The sequence below is a fragment of the Gobio gobio genome (genome assembly GCF_949357685.1).
Source record: "Gobio gobio genome assembly, chromosome: 12".
NCBI lineage: Eukaryota > Metazoa > Chordata > Actinopteri > Cypriniformes > Gobionidae > Gobio > Gobio gobio.
Genome location: NC_137105.1, coordinates 6,418,056 through 6,440,379, shown reverse-complemented (window position 1 = coordinate 6,440,379; position 22,324 = coordinate 6,418,056). Strand labels below are relative to the sequence as shown.

The window sequence follows — 22,324 nt, the reverse complement described above, 5'->3', positions numbered from 1 at the left end:
TGAATTCAATAAAACAATGAAATGTACCAGTTTATTCTGAAATAATTAAATAATTAATTAAATAAATAATTAATTTCATAATTAACTAAATTAATTTACTAACTAATTATTAAATAAATAAATAAATGTATCTATTTATTTGGTAAAATTACATGAAAACACAACATTTATTGTTTAATATATTTCACAATGACCTCTTCCACACACACTATTATGTTTAAAGATAATTTTTTTCATTATTAAATGTGCTTTTTCAAAAAGCCGTTTTTCATAATAATATGCTGCATTTACGAATGACGCCTATTTGACGAATCATGCATTTCCAAAGCACGATTTTTCTCTATTATTATTTTTTCATAATAATAGAGGACATTTCACAAATGCCAATCAACAGGCAGTGGGCGGTGCTTGGCGCTGATTGGTTTGAAGTTGAAGAGTTGTAAGGAACGCCGTTTCTGGGTCCAAGCCTCAACTCGTTTCACTTGAGAATGCCATCGACAGCCGTTTATGAGCGCTATTTATTCATATTAAACATCAAACATTTTAAAAAGTTTAACATTTTAAATACTTACAGTCTACACAACAGTCTCTGTGCTCACAGCGTCACAGACATTAATGTTTTAAAGATTTATAAAAGATGAATCACTGTCTGGCCATCTGGAATTTTGGTATGGAGATAAAGGTTATGATTATATATTTTTTTTGTAGTATTACATCACCGACATTGTGTGTGTATATTAGCACCGTTTGTTGTTCTTCCTGTGGTATGAGAGAGAGCGTTTGGACCCGGAAGCGTTGCCGCGTGACGTCAGACTTAACAACCGAATAAAACAATATACCAACAGTCTTTCAGTCCAGATTAAGTGCCAAGTCTTTAAACACAGCCACAGTTCTCATAGTTTTCCGTTTTTTAGAAAATTCAATAGAGTCAAAATGCATTTTCAGGCACAAATAAGAAATGAGAAGCACCCTTGGCGTTCCGTGATGTCACCACACAAAGACCGATTTGTCATGTCTGTCGACTCTTTAACTTCAAACCAATCAGCACCAAGCACCGCCCACTGCCTGTTGATTGGCATTCTGTGAAATGTCCTCTATTATTATGAAAAAAATCTGGTCTTTGGTTTTCCATAGGTTATTGCTGAACTTTCAATGTTATATTTGACCACTTTTAGATCCTAAGAGGCAGGTAACAAAGTAACTGATATTGATTTTGTGATCTTTTTTGAGATTTAAATATTTAGGACTGACAGAGTACAGTCAGTTTAGTACAGAGAAAAGTTTTGCAACTTTTCTACCTCATGATATTTTACTTTCAAGAAAAGCAAAAAGCGTTTTTTTTTTATTCTATATAATTCAAATGTAAATGGCGATAAATTGAGAGAAAAGATTGCCTGATAAACATTTAAAATGGTCTTTCCACTAAGCCTGTATGAAATGAAAATCCATCGCATAACCGTTAATCCAGTTGAAGGGGTCCTATTATACCTTTTCCATGTTCAGAGTGTAAAGTCCCTCAAGCAGGAGTTCTTCTCTATATCAGCGTCACTGTTTCTGATCTCCCTGAAATGCCTCCATTGTAGTCTTGAGTTTTCTTCTGTGAACAAACACGTCACAATATTCATAAAATTCCCGACCAAGGCAAACGCAAAAAAAAGGGGCGGGTCCTGGTTGAGTTGCATTAATAGTATGGAGAAACTCACAGTTATGGGACATTTCCCAAACACGCTCAAAGCCATTAACCAATCACAACTGGTCTAGCCAACCAATCAGAGCACATTGTGCTTTTTAGAAGGAGGGGCTTCGTAGAGACCGGAACTAAACAGAGCATTACTGACAGTCTGGGAAGAGAGGAGCTGCAACAATAAAGAATATGGGGGAAAAAATGTGTTTTTTGAACATTCAAGCATGAAAACCTATTCTAGTAGAGTCCAAAAAACAAAATCAAGACTTTGTAAAAGGGCAACATAGCTCATAAATGGCACCGTTTGACTGACATCTGTGTGTTTCAGGACGATATGCTGGAAGACGCCCCTCTCTCCATGTACACCTACTGAAAAGCGTAGATGTTCCTCGGACATCTTCAGAGCGCCCGACATCCTCTGTTCAACACAAGAAAGACAGAAATGGCTTCACAGAGGCTCAAACACTCCTGTAGTTTCTGTTACAGGACTAAATGTAGCGTAATCTTCCACTCTAGTTGTTCAATTCACCGTGTGCCGTCAGTGCCTGTTCGTTGGGCTGTGTTCTTGCACTTTACGTGGGGTTTGGGAAGGGTCGTGTGCTGTGGGAATATTTGGGAGCCGTTTTCGGCTCTATGTGTTCAGTTGTTCCTCTTGATAGCTGCGTCATCTCTGGATCTACTTCAGTTGTGTGTGTGTGTGTGTGTGTGTTACATTTTGTCTAATTCTAGAATTCTAACTTGCTGCTTTGGTTTTGTTAAGGAAACGCTCCACCTCTCAGTCAGCAATAGTCATGTTTACAGTTTACTTATAATGCAAGTCTATGGGACATTTTCAACAGTACAGCCACATGACATCAACAATACACATGTTAACATGAGACTAGGGTGATTAAATAGTTTACTAACTCCTGTAAAGCTGCTAAACCCTTTAACCTTTGCATGACACACACAAGGATAGACTTCATAGTAAATGCATCACTGTAAACTGATTTTTGCTTATTTTTACAGACTGAGAGATGCGCAGCTGATAAAATTCAAATGCTCAGCTTGACCTGTATTGAACCCGGAACATTTCTAATAATCCATGAACAACATCAGTAATAATCTCCACCCCTGAGAAATACTATTTTTGTCAGTCATGTAAATGTTCACTTGACTTCAAGAGAAAATTTTGAATTATTTTTATCATTTGGAGTCTTCCAATAGACAAAACAACAACGCTGAAAATGCAATTGGCTCTTTTAACCGAAACACAACTTTAATGCTTTCATAACACTGCTGCTTTTAAAATGTTTTAAGATAAAAATAGCTATTTAGGTGCACTTTGACAGGCAGCCAACACTGATCAACGCACAGTAAGACGTTTAGCCATAGTTTTCAAGGGATAGTTCACCCACAAATTCTTTACTCACCCTCATGTTGTTCCAAACCTGCACGAGTTTCTTTCTTCTGCTGAACTCAAAAGACGAACGCTGGTAATCAAACAGTTGCCGGTAGCCATTGACTTCCATAGTATTTCCTTTTCTTTGGGTGAACTATCCCTTCAAGGATTTCTTGTGCCTGAAATGTTTTTTATAAAAACTGAGAAAAAATATGAACAAAATGTAGCTATAAACTAAACACCCAATTTTGTATTGATTAATAAAAGTGAAAAATACAGTATTTTCCTTCTTGTGCGTTGTTGGCTGATGGGTGTGTGATATTGTTTACTTCATGTAATAACTTGTGAGAGTGCATTTGAAGTGTTTCTTATTACACATTGTTCTTTTTTTAATGAATAAAAGTCTTTAAAATACACACTAAATTGTTGCTTTTTGAAAGTTGCCTCACAACACCAAAAACACAAGTTATGAAACAATACAATGATTCACATTTATTGGTAAAAAGGTGAAATAGTCAATGTGAAATAGAGGTTTCTGATCAAACTGGGAGCGATTTATGTAAACATGCTTCAAATACTGACTGCAAAACATGTACAGAAGCCCAAGTTGAACTCGCTGACTGTTTTGGGTGTTTTGTGTTGCATGTTCATATTCATATTCAAAACCCAATTTCTGCATCATTTCGAAAGCCGTTTTGCAACTTTCATTGCCAACGAATACCTCAATTTATGTAATACTGTATGGCTGAATTTGGAAACCGCACGCTACTCTTACTATTTCTTGCCATAGAAAGATATTGTAAAATTAGTAAGAGGTGCCAAATACAGCATATGTCCCTGCAATACTTACAAAGCCTATAAAGACTATCTGTGTCTGATGTGTGTCAGTCTTACTGAATACTACAAAAACTCAGTGAACACCATGGACTTGATTTGACCTCAGCGTAGATCAGTTATATTAGAAATAGCCCAGTCCAGACCTTCATGACAGAAGTAAACTGTCCGTTACACTCTCACGTCTTCCTAGTCAACACTTAAGAACAGGGTTTTCATTCTCTTTAATAGCTGAACGATGGTTTACTGGCCTTTGGGATCAGAGGTCACTGAGACTGAGATCTGGAGGACTGTCTGAAACTCTGTCCACCCCTTCAGCATCATTGTCAAGGTTACTCTCAAGCCCGCTTCCAGCATCGCTGATGTCACTTCCTGACAGGTCTGAATTTAGACGGACATGTCGGCGCCTCCTTCTGGTTTGTAGCTCTAAAATCAATTAGAGAAATGAGTAATTGTTAGTGTAAACCTGGGTTTCCCCAAACTGTGGTTGGCAAGTTGATGAAAAACCAAGCGGCAACCTCCTGCTGTTTCTGTTGAAGCCAATACGGAAGTGACTTAAACTGCAATTCATCGACTGGCCACTAGAGACAGACTCCAGATGGAGCAGAATCTCATTGAGCTCATGTTAAAATGGCCAACTTTACAGCAGAAGAAAACATGTTTACAGTCTGGTACAAATTGTGGTTTTGGTCTATACGGCTAATTTTGCCCTTCATGACAACTGTGAGGGGGGTGAATTTTTTTATAACTCATTCGTTTACATTATATAAAGCCTTAAAGTTCTGCATAATTAAGGGCGTGGCCACTTTCAGTGACAGGTGGATAGACATTTATCTGATGTCTGTTAGTCATCACGTCACCTCAGCTCCGCCCACGTCCCGCCTCTTTGCCCATTTTCTAATGACGCGCGATGACGGCCAGCTTGTCCCTACTTTACGCTTCAAAACTGCTCTTCAGAATCCTATGGGTGACGTCACGGACACTACGTCCATATTTTTTTTTTTACAGTCTATGTGAAAAACACATACTTGATTAAATCGTAAAAATGTAATAATAAAGTAAATCACTTTAAGATAAAAGTGCCTTCCTCTCTTCAGGGTTATTATCGTTAGCTAAAACTAAAATCCTTTAAAAACAGCTGTTTTGTCATCTTAAAAAAAAATCTAAATACAACAAAATGAAATATAGTTTACCTGCAGCTCATTTGCTCTTGATTAAAGGTACAGTATAGTAAGGGCTGGTTCACACAGAACACGTTTTGGAACGAAAAAAGCGCAGTTCTAAAAATGCATTTTTTTTACAAGTTAAAACTTCTTTTAACCTGAGCGTCACGTTTTCAGAACACTGTCATGCGCGAGATGCTGCAAAAAACGGTCATGCATGTTCGTGTAGCGCGTTTACATTGAAAAACAATGGTAAAGTATTCTGTGTGAACGGCCCCAAATGCTTAGCCCTCTAGTGGTTAAAACAACTGCATGCATTTTACGGAAGAACATGTTTTGGTTGTGCTTCGGCTCTGTGCGACTCTGCGGATGAATATGATCCTTTACAATAGATGATGCTTTATAGTGAACTCTGTTAGAGAGCTACATGGCAATTTTTCCATTCAATTAAATACCTTACTCGCCTGTTGAGTAATACGAATGCCATCATCTCTGTGTCGCTTTTACAACATTTGAAATCCCTCAGTTCTCTGCGAAAAGCCAAGCCGATGTTGATTCTTGTTTTATTATGAGCTCTGTTGCGTTTTCTTTTTGCCAGCAGACTCTCCCCAGTTTGGCGTTTGTTTAAAACGGGTGATTCCCTGGAGGTTGGAGATTTAACGGCTCGTCGCTCGTTGTGACCGCTAACCTCTGCCACTCCCACACCAGACACGCGTCAAAGTAGGCAGAGCAACTTTTCTGTATTTACGGATATGACGAGATGCAGACAGCAGGCGACGCACGTACGTAATTTCCGGTTGCACATTATTTTACAGTACGTGCACTTTCCTAAGAAAGTACTGGGTATAAGGTAACTACATGGGTTAAGGTTAGGTTTAGGCGTAGGTTCAGGGTTAGTACCTAGTTATTGTTATTAACTAGGGGCGCTTTTTACACTGCATGGTACAGTTCGGTACGGCTCGCTTTGTCACATTTCCACTAGGGCTGTGCGATATTGATGAAAAATGCGATATGCGATATCCTTGTTAAATAATGCGATATTCGATATGCGATTCGATATTTTGCTTTAAGTGTGTAAAATCTATTTCTTTCCCCAACTTAAAGCATAACCGACTGTGTTTACATGAATACTCATTAAGACAGCCATTTTGACATAACTGTGTGTATTTGACAGTTCGAGTGTGTAACAAGACACGAAAAAAAGATTGGCTTGTTCGGTGTGAGTGTGTGTGTCATACAGCAGACAGCGCGAGACTGCAAGGAGTTGTTTTTCGCAAGTTATTGCGTTTAATAACTCTTTTTAACGACAAGCAAGTCACATAAGTAACAGTCGTGTGCCCAGTCTATTCTCTGCGATATGCATCAACCTAAAACGTACACTTTTCACAATGTTGAAGTAGCCTATTTTAAATCATTCAGATATTGCGTACCCTTGCGATATGCATATTGCGATATGTACATTTACGATATTTCGATAATTTTGATATATTGCACAGTCCTAGTTTCAACTGCATGGAACAGTTTGATTGGAACAGATCACTGATTGGTCAGAGAGAATCGTCACTACCATTATATGCTTTTGTGACAGTGATATAGCGGTTGCGCCGTCGAGCAAATCAAAATGATGATGCAGTCATCTGCGCTTTGTTGTACGAGTGCCTACTCCCTTGTTTTTAGCAGTATTTTGTTTTGCTGCTATCAGCCTCCTTTGAAACAAACGTATTCGTCTTGTAGTTAAAAACATCCACATGATGTTTACAACGATCATTCTATAATCCAACCCACTTTAAAGCGGTGCTAACTGCAGTGGAAAACCAAAGCGAGGTAAGCCGAGCCGTACCGAGCGTTACCATACAGTGGAAAAGAGCCATAGGTACTTTCCGGTTCCTGCTGGATTTCATCCTCCACATACAAGTAATTTTTTAGATTTAGATTTTACAGTGAAATACGCCCCGGGCAGCTCTGCATGAGATTCCCCCTTCAATGTAGGTGTATGATGCTGCAATGCATGTGTCACCTGGTTCTTCCAGCCAGGATGCATCCAACTCGTCTGAGCTGATCTCGGCCAGACTGGGGGTGGGACTGAAATCATCCTCCGACCCTGACGACACATGTCTCTCGGCCCTTGTCTTCACGGTTACCACTGGTACCACACAGGTGCGAGAGAAGACTTAAAGGACACCACATGCAAAGACCGCAGTTGCACAGAAATCTTTTAAGGAGCAGCAAGCAAAACAGTTTGAGAGGCTAAATGATGGTTTTTGGCACAAAAAAACCCCTAACATTATAAATGACCTTCAAGGGGAAACAAAAAAAGTACAAGAGCCTTTAATTAGTGTGTGTTCACAGCTGCGTCTCACCTGGTTTCTGTGCTTTCTGTGGTACCTGTGCAGGTGTGGGGAGGCCGTCTCTCAGGACCAGACCTCTCACCTCGTCCTTCAGCTCAGAGGCCGTGACTCTGAATCACACATACACAGTAGTTTTATTTAATGGCATGTCAGCATCTGAGGCGATCTTCATGGCACAGACGGAATAACAAAAATACAAGAGCTACATAAATACTATAAAAAGCAAACTGAAAAAATACAGCAGTTTTTCAAGATTTTTTTACCTTAACATATGATAAAAAATTCTAAATCCTTTTCAGGTCAAATCTAAAAGTAAGCATGTTTTCTATTCGCATTAAAAGCAGGACAGTCTGATAAGTATGTTTAATGTTGCAGAACATACATAGAGTTGGGCAAAAATGTACGAGGCAATCTTGTATGACCTATATGACATCCACTTGATCAAATCTTGTTTAAAGGGAGATTGAATCACACACAGAAAATAAAGTGCCCTACTCTCATCAGGGTAATTAGCTAATACTATAACCATAAGAAAATTACATGAATCGCATTAAATAAAATAAATATTAACTGAAATAAAATATTCTGAAAAACAGGCAGCATTTCTCAATTTCGTTTAGTTTAAATTGAAGTGCTGAAATAAATTGGTAACACTTTACAATAAGGTTTCATTTGTTACTATTAGTTAACTACATTATTTATCTACATTTAAATGTATCTACATTAATCTCAACATTTACTAATACATTTTTAAGATCAAAAGATGTATCTGTAAATGTTACATGAACTAACATGAACATGCTGTAAGAATAAATTACTCATTATTAGTTCATGTTATTTAATGCATTAACTAATGTTAACAAATCAGACCTTATTGTAAAGTGTTACCAACTAAATAAACTAAAATATAATAGTATATCAATGATACTAAAATAATACTGTATCTCGCAATGTTCCTCCAGCTCAGTGGTTCTTAACCTTTTTGAATCTAAGGCCCCCCCAATTGACTGCTTTGTCTGACAAAACGGCAGATTCGGCGATGTGATTGGTCAGATCGCCAGTCAATCAAACTTGCGGCCAAGGGTGAACTGTCCACAACAATATTCAAAGGCCCCATGTCTTTTCCAATTGTTCATAATTTCCTCTATAAGGATTTTAAAAAAATATTTGCACTCACAATTTCTGCCTCATAGAGACATGAGAGTCATAATCTGAAGACCACGCCCACCAGGGGGGAAAACAATCAAACCGTCTCCATTGACTTTGTATTGCGTGAAGCGCCTCCTTGTCATTTTTGACTTTTAACAAAAAACAGAACAATATCTAATAGCTGATTTGTACACAAGGTGTACAGCAAACAAGCTAAAAAACCCAGAACAAAAAAAACCCAGAAGTTTTTAACGCCCAAAAAACTAGCGTTTAAGGACAGAAAAGTGGATACAGGCAATTTAGGCAGAGCGCCACATGTTATATTACACTGAGAACTACACCCACTAGAGGGGAACATAATCAGCGACGGGAAATATAATATATAAAACTGACATTTGGATATTTGACTTAACAGTGACAAAATGTTTACTGCACACATAGGCATACTGAGGCATACTGAGTGTCAGGATCCCAAAATGTACCCATTCTTCCTGCTGAAGCTTCACGTCTTATTGCCTGTCTCCACTTTTGTCTCCTTAAACGCTCGTTTTTTTGGGTCGACAGCTTATAAAAACTTATTTCTGTGTTTTTTAGCTTGTTTGCTGTACACCTTGTCACATATCAGCTTTTAGACATTGTTCTATTTTTTGTTATAAGTGAGAAATGACAATGAGGCAGCCTCACACAATACAAAGTCAATGGAGAGCGTTGGATTATGAAAAACATTGTCTACTCTATCTTTAAAGGGTTAGTTCACCCAAAAATGAAAATTCTGTCATTAATTACTTACCCTCATGTCGTTCGACACCTGTAAGACCTCCGTTCATCTTCGGAACACAAATGAAGATATTTTAGTTGAAATCTGATGGCTCTGAAAGGCCTCCATTGGCACAATGCACGGTTCACTCTCAAGACCCTTAAAAGGTACTAAAGACGTCGTTACAAAGTCCATCTCACTACAGTGGTTCTACAATAACTTTATGAATCTGCGAGAATAGTTTTTGTGCGCAAAAAAACCCTAAATAACGACTTATATAGTGATGACGATTTCGAATCAGCAGTTCGGATCGCCAAATTTCAGCAGTTTGGCGGTTTGACATGCGATCCGAATCATGATTCGACTCACTGATTCGTAACGCTTTGAAGCTTCATGAGGCCGTGTTTTGAAATCGTCATCACTATATAAGTCGTTTTTTAGGTTTTTTTGCGCACAAAAACTATTCTCGCAGATTCATAAAGTTATTTTAGAACCACTGTAGTGAGATGGACTTTGTAACGACGTCTTTAGTACCTTTTAAGGGTCTTGAGAGTGAACCGTGCATTGTGCCAATGGAGGCCTTTCAGAGCCATCAGATTTCAACTAAAATATCTTCATTTGTGTTCCGAAGATGAACGGAGGTCTTACGGGTGTCGAACGACATGAGGGTAAGTAATTAATGACAGAAGTCATCTTGAGCGCCACTGGTTAAGAACCACTGCTCCAGCTGTTGTTTTGTGGCACTTTAAGGACGCACCCACCTGAGTGCACGAACTTCCTGTTGAGTGTGCTGGTATTGTGACACCATCCGAGCTAGTTCAAAACTGTGCGCGCGGTACGAATCTGTAAAACTCTCTAACGTCTGCAGAATACAAACATCACATGAGCACTGAAATGAGTGAACCAGAACATGCTATTTAATGAAATTACACAGCTAAAACATATTGTTCACAACATAAATCCTAATGCAAAATCATTTTGCATATTATGTTTCATATTATAAAAGAGGTCATTTACATACAAAAGTCATTAGAAATCTGAACTAACCTCATAAAAAAAACACCCTCTTACATATAATGTTAAGTATTATATTTAGTATAATGTAAGGGATACCATATAGTCCATCAGAAAATGCAAAATAGAAAAATTTAAATCTTTTGTAATATTATAAATGACACTTTTGATCAATTTAATGTATCCTTCCTGAGTAAAAGTATTAAAGAAAATCTTACTGACCCCAAGCATTTGAATGGTAACGAACATATGTGCCTGTGTGTGTGTCGTTTACCTTAGAGCTGCGTTCATACTGTCTCCTTGTTTCTCTGGCCTCTGACTGGAGCTGGAACGTATCTTCCTCCTGCCGCACTACAGAAACACAAACCAGTTCGCTTTTTTAGCATTCATGAACAAGGTATAAATGTAGCCAAAATGCCCAGAGTCAGAATGTCTATCAATACTGAAGCCGTTATAAATGTGAAGCCAACACAAACACAGCCAGTCTGTGAGCGTGATGTTTATTTGCGTGACAGCGGAGGCAGTAGATCGCGCGTGCGTGTGTTTATTTTAACACAAAGTGCATTTGCACTGGCAGAAAGCCCTGACTGTAATAACAGGACACTCATATACTGAAAGAGTTTGATTTATGCATGTAACATTATAGTGTATATCTGATACGCACTCGTGGAACTGTCGGTTCATGCATCTATGGCATCAAACACGCTCTATGCAGGAATATGAAATGTAAATACTAGTATATGACCTACTCAGTTTGTTTTTGAGAATGTCCACCTCTCTCCTGAGCTGCTCCAGTTCTTCTCTGCGGAGTTTAGAGCTGAAACTGTTGATGGACAAACATTACACACTATCAATGTCTGTACATTCACACGCTGTCCTTCTATGTTGACAATGGATTGCTAGCATACTTTGTTTAAAGTCAAGATGAAATCAAAACTGACCCCATTCACTTTTTTAGATCTTATTGTGCATGACAGGGTTGAGTGAATATTTACAAAATATTAGCAACTCTTTTTTATACAATACTGGTGAAATTGGAATAATTAAAAAACAATTTTTAATGTTTTTGAAAGACGTTTTGAAAGTTCTGCTCACCAAGGCGGCATTTATTTGGTCAAAAGGAAAGTAAAACGTTAACATTTCAAAATATTTTTTACAAATTAAAAGAGCCGTTTATATACTTGAATACATTTTAACATATAATTTATTTATTTGATGCAACGCTGAATTTTCAGCATCACTACATCTTCAGTGCAGTGTTTTTTAATTTAGCTTTTATTTGAGATTTATTATAGTTTTATCAATATTTTGAATAAGCTGTTATTTTGTATGTTAATTTTAGTTTAATTTTCAGTAATTTCACTATGCACATTTTGTCTTTTTATTAGTTTTTATTTTTAAATATTGCTATTTAGGTTTAATTTATATTTTTGTTCAGTTTTATTTTTTATTTATTTCCAGTTAATAATTTTAATGCTTCAACTTATTTTATTGCCAAGACAAGATTTTCATTTTAGTTCAAGTTTTTATTTTAATTCAGCTTTATTTCAATTAACAGTAATTTTAGTTAACGATAATAACCCTGCTTCAGTGTCACATGATCCTTCAGAAATCATTCTAATATGATGATCTGCTGCTCAAGAAACATTTATTGCTATTATTAATGTTTAGAACAGTCGTGCTGCTTCATATTTTTGTGGAAACTGTGATATGCTAACATTCAAAAGTTTAAGTTAAGTAACGAATACATTTTTTTTCAGCAAAGGATGCATTAAATTGATCAAAAGTGACATGTATAATGTTACAAAAGATTTATATTTCAAATAACTTATGATCTTTTGATCTTTCTATTCAAAGACTCCTATTTCCACAGAAATATTAAGCAGATAAAACTGTTTTCAACATTGATATGAGCCGTTATTAATACTTGAGCACCAATAATAATTAATCATAACTGAGCAGCAAATCCTCATATTAGAATGATTTCTGAAGGATCATGTGACACTGAAGACTGGAGTAATGATGCTGAACATTCAGCTTTGATCACAGGAATAAATTACATTTTACAATATATTCACATAGAAAGCACTTTTTTTTAATTCTAATAATACTTCACAATATTACTGTTGTTCAATGTATTTTTGACTTAATAAATGAACCCTTGGTGAGCAGAAGAGTACGGAGCCCCTAAAGGGACGTGGTGGTGGAAAAAAATTAGGATGGGAGGATATTTTTTTTCCAAATCGTTTGCGTTCCCTCGCAAAGATAGATGTCCCACGGGCCGTTTCAAACAGCTCAGTAGGCTACGTTAACAATATTGTATCCATTAATGGAGCGGTTAAAGTTATTTTGAACTCTTTAGGCTATAGCCTAGGCTAGTGCTCAATGAGTTCGGTGAGCTAAACGTTGTTAAAACACAATGTCTCTTTAACGTAGACAACAAGCTGCAACCTATTTTTCCTCAAAACGAGCCTTATAATATAAATTAATTTGGTCTATATGAGCAGGCGGCTGAGAGACAAGTCCGAATTAGGGACTGTCTGCAAAGTGCAAAACCCGAAAAGCGTATAGCCTACTACAAGTCATTAACTTCAATGTTACACACTGTGTCTCCAAATTCAGTTTACACATGGTCACTTAGTTTGATAAAAACACTTAGTTTGATCAAATTTGCTTTTGCATAATTGTTAGGATTATTTTATTATGAAAAATATTCAGCAAACTTTGCACTGTAGCCTACTGTCACCAAATTCAGTTCACACATCATGCTCTCCTGCTGGTTATACTACAACGCTTAGTTTGGCAAGTAATAGCACATAAAAATAATAAAAGTAATAGCACATAGCCATAGGCCTATTCTTTACACAAATGATGTTGGTACCCAGCTAAAATACAGTAGTTGCAAGTTCCATAGCTTTTGTATGATAATTGCTTACTGATTTTGATGGCATTACACTGTATACTGTATTAGTATATTGTAGTAGGAGAGCATTGATTGTTATTGCCTATTTTTTAGTAACGCCTTTCGGGTTTTGCACTTTGCAGACGGTCCCTTTTTACTTGTCTCTTCATATATTAAGGCTCGTTTTGAGGAAAATTATGTTGCAGCTCGTTGTCTACGTTAAAGAGGTGTCATTTGTGTTTTAACAACGTTTTTAGCTCATGAGTTATTGATCCGGGAAGTTAAAATCTGTGAATACATTGCCAACTACTGAACTCCGAAGCACTGACTGTATTTATTTATATATACTTAAGCCCAAGTACAAAATAACTCTAACCGCTCCATTAATGGATACATATTGTTAACGTAGCCTACTGAGCTGTTTGAAACGGCCCGTGGGACATCTATCTTTGCGAGGGAACGCAAAACTTTTGCGTGGGAACGCAAAGTTTCTCGGGGGGGACGCAAATATCTTTGCGAGGGAACGCAAAGTTTCTCGGGGGAACGCAAAAGTTTTGCGAGGGAACGCAAACGATTTGGAAAAAAAATATCCTCCCATCCTAATTTTTTTCCACCACCACGTCCCTTCAGGGGCTCCGTAGAAGAGACATTACTTAAAAATTATTCCAAACTATCGACTGTTTTTTATTTATTTTCCACAGATGTCACTAAAGACTCGTTACAGACCTTTCTTCCTGGTTTCCTAGGGTCGTGGCTCGGTTGATCTGAGCTCTCAGACTGCTCAGCTCTCGATCCATCTCTCTCTTCCACTGCTCTATCCTTCGATCCGGTCCAGGACTCAATGCTCTCCGCTCTGCATCCCGCTCTCTCTCCTCCAGTTTATCCTGAAGTCTCTTCTGCTCCTCTGGAAGAGACCGGCTCTAGGATTAATATCAACTCAATCAGAGCAGATTTTGTTCTTGGCATATTCTATTATTGAAAAGAAGTGTTCATTAAAAGGGCCATGACATGGATTTGTTAAAAAGATTTTAATATGTTCCTTGAGGTTCACTTATAAATGTTAATAAGGTTTTTTGCACCTAAAACAAATATATATGTAGCAAAGAACGATTATTTTCAACCTTCATTCTGATGCTCTGGTCTGAAATTATCAGTTTTTTAAAAGGATTAGTTCACTTCAAAATGAAAATGTCCTGATAATTTACTCACCCCCATCTCATCCAAGATGTTCATGCCTTTTTTTCTTCAGTCGAAAAGAAATTAAGTTTTTTGAGGAAAACTCCATATAATGTATTTCAATGGCAACCAATGGTTGAAGGTCCAAATCAATGCAGTTTCAAGGGAAGGGCTTCAGAGGCTCTGCACGATCCCAGACGAGGAATAGGGTCTTATTTAGCCAAACCACCATTTAAAAAAAAAAAAATACAAATGTATATACTATATAACCACGAATGCTCGACTTTGGTGTTGTGATTCTTCACGGCGTATGACGTTCTCACGTCGGAAAGGTCACGCGTGACGTAGGAGAAAGTACCGACCCAGTGCCGAAAAACTCTTTTCCAACTTCAATATCACCCGACATCGTTGTTTTACCTTTATTTTTTTAAAGGTCGTTTGATTTAGTCTTAGCACGTACATTTTAACACTGGGTCGGTACTTCCATTTACATCACGGCCGTGACCTTTCCAACGTGATGACGTCATACGCCGTGAAGAATCACAACCCCGCAGTCACTCATCTGAGGTTAAAAAGTATGATGGTTTGTCTAGATAAGACCCTATTCCTCATCTGGGATCTTGCAGAGCCTCTGAAGCCCTTCCTTTGAAACTGCATTGATTTGGACCTTCAACCATTGGTTGCCATTGAAGTACATTATATGGAGAAAAATCCTGGAATGTTTTCCTCAAAAAACTTTTCGACTGAAGAAAGACAGACATGAACATCTTGGATGAGATGGGCGTGAGAAAATTATCAGGAAATTTTCATTTTGAACTAATCCTTTAAAAGGTGTCATGAACTTGATTTTTTTTTTTTTTATACTGTTGTCTGAGGTTAACTTATGATGTTCACGTGGTTTTTACATTCAAAAACATCATGTTTTGTTTTGAGGCTCTGAAAAACGATAGATTTTTTTTTTTGATGGGCGTGCCGCACTGAAGACTTGGAAGTAAACAACCACGGCTAGGATTGGATAAGATTTGCATATTTAATGAGCTTCAGCTCCCCTGTCAGTGACAGCGTATGGCAAACGGCAACCGGAATAAATCACCCAGCCCACAGCCAGGGCTCGCAAAATGTCTTTATCAAACAAACACAATGATTCATCTCTCATCCACCCACGATTGATTGGAATGTTATTTCTGTATCATTTCGCCTGATCATCAGCGTGAGCCCGTCTGAAAAGCACATAGACCCGGGACTTTGAGCTTTGGGAGCTGGCGCTACAAGTCCGAGTCTGATCACGAATGAACCAATAACACCTTCTCCAGCCTGTGACAGCGTGCTAAGGTATGTAATCAAAAGATATCAAACGATCTGTAAAAATGCAATACTAACACATAAAAAAATGTTTTCCTCACATAAGTGTGTGTTGCACCGTTCCTGTCAGATCCAATATAGAAGGCACAGCATTGTGTTTTAATCTCAATGGCCCTCATTTATCAATCTTGCGTAGAAACGGGCGTATATGTTGGCGTAAGATTATGCTTACACTCCTCTCACCGCCTGATTTATGAAGCTGTGCGCACCTCTGAAATACAGGCGTACGCAATACCTGCCCTTGATAAATGCCGCGGCTAAAACGATCGTCATTAGAATAACACGCCCCTATATATTCAAGTCTCTGCCTCCCCCACGCCCTCATTTTACGCCATGGACACTCGGAAGACGGCAAAGAAGCGAAACTTCAGCGACGTGGAGATCCAGACCATCACCAGGGAAGTGGACATTTTTTTTATTTTTTTTATTTGAGAGTTTAAAAAGAGGGATTAAAGGTGCCCACAAAAAGGTGTACGGTGGAAATCCAGTTTAAATAGCTGTTTGGATGAGAAATTACCAATCACTATGCATTATTTTACAGCACTGTTTTGAAATAATTCGCATTTAATTTCGTATCACGTCACATGTATTGGGGTGTACAATAGTGATGATGATGTGATGTGGAGTACCATTCATTCACATTAATAATTGCATGACAATTTGTAAGATTCTTCTTCTTATTATTATGATTTGTATTATTAATGACGCTTATTGTTATTTAGAAGAAGAATGTCGTTATTATTATTATTTATTTTATTATTATTTAAAAGAAGAAGAATGTCATTTTCATTATTTTGTCAGTCTGAATTATTTTCAGTCCCAGTCCGTGCGCAGCTGCCGGGCCTAACCAACGTCAGGTAAAGCGCACAGGCTCGCAACTGGAGGAATACATATGCCTACAAATCAAATGCTTTGGTAAAGTCACACAAATTAAACATTGAAGTCCATGTTGCAAGTTTATAATTACTATATCCCTATTCGCACGGGATTAGTAGCTTATTTATGTGGGGACCTCTGGTGATTTGTAATAATTGCAGAGAATGTCTGTGATCTTAATCCTGTGCGTATCGGCCATGTCTGTAATATGTAAAGTAAAAATTCCCCCGCAAATGACCTATATTTCGCCAAACACTGGTCCTGTGATAACATTAGTCCCGTGCGAATCGGCATCTCTGTGATTTGCCGGGATTAGGTGGATCGTATATAATATTTGCAAGGTTTTTTTTTCCTGTGCGCATTTCTATCTTTATCTTTCACATAGAATGGAGCTAGGCTGCATATAATGCGCACCGTTATGAATTCCCATGTGGCCACGCGGATTATACTTTCACTTTAGAATGAGCAATTTGGGAGTAAATTGCTTGAATGGTGTGTTTAATATTATTCTTAATGAAAAACACAAAAACAGAACAGTACAATGACAACTCGCTTAAATGGGCACTTTTACATTTAGCTTTGAAACTGAATCTTCCGTCGTATATTGTTATTGCTCAGTTACGTTTTTAATTGCGTCTGTTCTCTAACTGAACGAAATTTTTTTTATTACTATAAAACAATCAAAATGATATCGATACGACTGTTTATAATTTCATACATCTATATCTATAACGAAAAAACATTTTCAAGTCTTTACATCATATCCGGGAGATAAGTCAGTAAATTCGAGTAAAGAATTATCTCGTGCGAATGCGCCACGCAAAACTCAGATGTGGGGGAGTCATTTCTAAATCACACGAGGTCTCCAGATAATAGCCTACTTATCCCGTGCAAATAGGGCTTTAGTTGTTGTTGTTGTTTTTTTCACAGTGGGTCATAATATAGCATATCTTTGTCAGTGCGTTTTGTGGTGTTAGGAATTGTTTTCCAGTCTCGACCTCGACCCCTTGTTTACAATCGATTCCACATCATTTAGCTCCACGAGCCGGCGGGCGGGCTTGAGGCGGTGTTTCTGCGTCCTACTACGTCAGTGGTCGACATATTCTGAGATCTCTCGTTTTCTGGGCCTGGTGTCTATAAAAGCTTTTCTTTGACTAACAAGGACGTTTTCAGCTCTGAAACTTGCAGGATATTCGTATATCACGATGAACTTTTATATACCAAAGGCTCAAAGGAAAGTTGATTTCTCAATTCATCACCCCTTTAAGGCTTGTCGTTAAATGGTCACTGTTGTGATCGGCTAACGCCACCGCATAGGAAACCATATCAATGCCCACTCGCTATTGCACGCGAGTAAGTGTTTTGAAAACATAAATGTTCTTTCACGCTTCCATTTGTCCTGTTGTCGACAGACTCAAGTGTGTGGAGTAACTGAACACATCTGTATACTGTATCTAGTGTAGACAGCGTCAGTCGGTTTGCTTGTGACAACGCTCACATCCAGTGTAGGCAAATGTCAGCCGTTAAGCGACTGAACGCCAGTGGGCGGGGCCTATGATGCAATGATGTAAAACTATTTGCTGAAGTCTTGCTCTGGAGGCGGTCATATGCAAATGCTTCTGCAGTGTCACAGATCCCGCAATATCAAAACAAGCCATTTTTGGAGCTTTGTTTATGCTTTGTTTATAATGAGGACGTTTTAAGCTATGAAACTAGCAGGATGTTTTAATGGTACAAAGACCTCTTATATGGTTTCTCATGTCATGACCCCATTAAAATCTTAGCATATTGAAGCACATCGAATGATCACCTTGTAATTTCTGTATTTCTCTATGCTGAACGTTTCGTTCTCTTTCCAATAATCGAAGACTCTGTGTTAAAGTCTCGATGACCTGTGGCAAAATAACATAAAACGTATTTGTTATTCTAGAATGATACACTGTAGGGTTCAGACTATTATATTAAAGGTGCACTATGTAACTTTTCCGTCCACTAGTGGTTGCCTGTTCAAAACAAAGGCGTAGTTTGATGACGCCAAGTTTGAGCGCAGAATCTTGGGACATGTGGACTTCACCTCACAGCCAGTGGGAAAGAATCGGGCAGAAATCATGTTCATGGATGTGATTATTAACGTTACTGTAGTCTGAAGCAGAGCAGGATCGAGTGTTGTGGAGCTGAGCAAAGCCGCTGGAGCGATTGTTAATAAGATGAACGCAACACACACCTCGCGAGCAGCGGGACTTTTATTATGCCACAGTCGCCGGCACCATTTCCGCCTCACACGTCCCGGTTCCTTGGTTAAAATAGCAATTTATCACGATTTACAAATAGTTGGAAACAATAGGGATAATGTAAATATTCAACTGAACAAAATATTTAACTGGCCTAGTGGTTTTTGGATATTTTACTGAAAAAATGTTACATAGTGCACCTTTAAGGCAAGAAACTGTAGTCAAAAGCACTGCTTTTACATGCACTGGACTTCACAAACTCTATATGCTATCTATCTATTTGCATCTGTAGATTTTTCATTTACAACACACATCTTTAAAGGTGGTTTTCTCAAGTCGAGTCAGAAATCTCCCCTTCCGCAGCTTTACATACATCAAACGTTACAGTTTTAGCCATATCTATATTTTGGAGGTTTTTACAGAGGAGATTGTTAATTTATGATTTGCCTGATATATCGTATATTTAACATTTTATTTATAAACCTATTTTCTGCCTCTTAATGCCTCATTTGCATACTTAAACATAACATTTTAGAAAACGTGAAATAAAAAACAATTGTTTTAATGTACAGTGATTAATCAACTGGCGAATTGTGGTAATAGTATCTATTAGTTCAAATATTTACCCTATTCACTCATTGCATCTTGCCTTAAATAATAATATTAAAATCAAAAAGATAAACACATATTGTGCCCCAGTTTACAACTGGAAATGTCCATCTCAGGTGATCCGATCTCAAGTGGACAGCACTAAATACAGATAAATGATCCAATACGTCATGTGATCCAGACACATTAATAGCAGATGAACTCAACACTCCACGTGTGATCGGATCACTCGAGCCAGACGAAGTCAGGTGAAAAACGGGTCATGTGACCAGAGCAGGTGTTAGTCTGACCTGACTCTGTTGCTGTAGTTGTGTCTGGATGGCGGTCAGATCTGACCACTGAACCGCCGGACTGAGAGAGGAGGAGGGCTTCAAATCAACACCGGCTGTGACCTCTCTGACCGGAAACACATCTTCAGAGAGAAACACATGAACTAATGAAATCACATTAAACGTTTACAGTAGTGTCCGGAGAGGATATTTGTTTTTAATGACCCTACGAGTTTGATAAAACCATCAAAAATTTAAATATTTGAGGGAAGAACAAAAGAGTAAACTTGGTTACAATATTTATCTGACAAAATTATTAAAGACAAACTACACCTACAGGTTTTAATTTACTATTTAAAAAAATGCATAGAAATGCAAAAAAGCATACATAATCAGTTATTAATATTTCCCTCGTTTTTGTATGTTAATAAATTCTTTGCATTTCATTGCGTTAACACAAATAATTGACTACTACGCAATATGCATACAAAATCTTTAACAAAATTTGAATAATATTTGAATAAAGGGTAAAGATGTCAATTGTCTTAGACCAGACATCACTTTTAGTCACTACTGTAATATATTAAATAAATCAATAAATATAAGAAATTCACAGTAAAACACACATTTTCCTCTTTGTTTTCATGTTTGTTGAACTGCTTTGAGTTTAAATTATTTATTCAGTTTACTTCATTGATCAGATAATAATTGATAAATAAATTATCTGATCAATGAATTCCCATGACTTTTCCAGTCTGTCAAAATTACTAGATAAGGATTTTTTTTAATTATCATTAATTTATGGAGATTTAACACCCAAAAAAATGGTTATTATCGTTAACTAAAACTATTAAAAAGCTGAAATAAAATATAATATAAATATTAGATGAAAAACATAAACTAAACAAAAATTAGAAATGTTGCCTTGGCAACTAAATGAAATAAGTTTAAGCGGAGACATCAAGATTATTAACTGGAATAAAATAAAAAAATAAAAAACTAAAACTAAACTAAATCCAAAACTGAAATAAAAATAAATTAAACCTAAATAATGAATAAATAAAAAAAAACTAATAAAAATGGCAAAAGCACATGACAAAATGAAAATCTAAAATAAAAACTATAATAGCATATAAATAATACCTATACTAACTAACATTGCTCGCAAATAGCAAACTTAGTATTTTAAAATTTTTACTAATTTCCATGACTTCTTCTTCAAAAAGAATTACACAGAATATTCTCCATCTGTCAATTTTCTATTAATGGACTTAAAAATAATTTCAAAATTATTTTACCTTCGGCTCCTCTGGGAGATCTTCCATATGTAGTTAGACGTTCCTTGTGAGACACAATATTAAAAACTGAGGTGAATTAAAGTTGTATTTCACAGAAGAAAGTAAGCCATAGAGGTTCAGAATGACATTATGAGTAAATAATGACAGTATTTTAGGTGAACTGTCCCTTTAATTTATCTAGCAGAAATAGAGGGGGCACTCTAGCGGCCAGTGTCTGCAACAAACTAAACTGACTTATCGTGTACATATAAGAAACATTAAAATGAATGATTATAGTGATGAAATACATTCTTTTACCCTCATTTTTGCGACACTTCCGTCAGCCTCGGAGATGATGGAGCTCAACTGATGGTCCCAGTTCATCCTGAGCGCCTGATAACCAGCTTCTCGAATTAAACACGAGCATAAAGCCTGTATGCTTTATGAGGACACTTTAAACCAGCGGGAATAATGACAGGTGAGGTTACAGCGACAGGTAAACGGATCGCACAGTGTCACCGGAGTCTGCAGAGGTGTGTTTCAGCTTTAGTAAACAAACTGAAATAACGTTTCAAAACACACACACACACACACACACGCGCGCGCGCGCGAAACACTGAAGCGACCGGTTATTCCAGAGAAACTTCACGAACGAATACCCTGTCATAAATATATCATTAAAAGTTGGATTGTATGTTGAAAATCCTCTTTTCATCCTCTTCTCATTTCAGTTTGGTTTAAATCCAGGAGCCACTATATTCTACGCCACTTCCGTCACACCGCATGGATTATGGGAAATGTAGTAAATCTGGTTTAATGGCCGCTCACTCCGAGCAGTAGCAAACATACAGTATTTCATAAACAGAGTGGGAAAAACACCTACTATACTAAGATATGACACTATTCACATACATTATATTCTATGTTTAAAAAAAGTGAAAGTGCCATTAACACCTCATTCCTGCTCCAAAAATCTCCACACATATCTTGGGAAACTACATCAAGAAAAAAAAAATGCTCTAGCCTAGCCTAGCCATTATATTTATGGTTTCTGGAACACTATAAGAATCACATGTGACATTTCACATACTGTAAACTCGACTGTTATTTTTTAATCCTGGCCTAATAACATATCTTCGAGTACTAGTCTAAATGTACATATTGTAGGCTACGATGCATGTAATTTATAATTTATTAAAAGTCGCGCGTATTTACCGTTTACTGAATACAGTGAGTGAGAGACAATATTAGCTATATTTATTTCTTCACTTTAGTTATAGTTGATGTTAATA

The 22,324-nt window shown here is 37.2% G+C and overlaps 2 protein-coding genes across 2 annotated transcripts in view; one reads left to right on the top strand and one right to left on the bottom strand.

The window, feature by feature from the left end:
- Window positions 1-3,484, top strand: part of LOC307134913 (uncharacterized protein) — a 28,679-nt gene extending 25,195 nt beyond the window's left edge. The window contains exon 5 of the mRNA XM_079831001.1: window positions 2,013-3,484. Coding sequence (XP_079687127.1) covers window positions 2,013-2,057 — 45 coding nt within the window. The 3' untranslated portion in view covers window positions 2,058-3,484. The remainder of the gene's footprint in view (window positions 1-2,012) is intronic.
- Window positions 3,424-21,810, bottom strand: LOC307134912 (uncharacterized protein). Its single transcript, XM_079831000.1, has 11 exons — window positions 21,351-21,810; window positions 21,054-21,096; window positions 19,777-19,898; window positions 18,457-18,538; window positions 13,959-14,136; window positions 11,080-11,153; window positions 10,605-10,681; window positions 10,078-10,178; window positions 7,423-7,520; window positions 7,080-7,205; window positions 3,424-4,325 (listed from the first exon to the last, which is right to left on the bottom strand). The coding sequence occupies exons 1-11, from the start codon at window positions 21,414-21,416 to the stop codon at window positions 4,159-4,161; spliced, it is 1,134 nt and encodes a 377-aa protein (XP_079687126.1). The 5' UTR covers window positions 21,417-21,810; the 3' UTR covers window positions 3,424-4,158.
- Window positions 21,811-22,324: the final 514 nt, after the last annotated feature.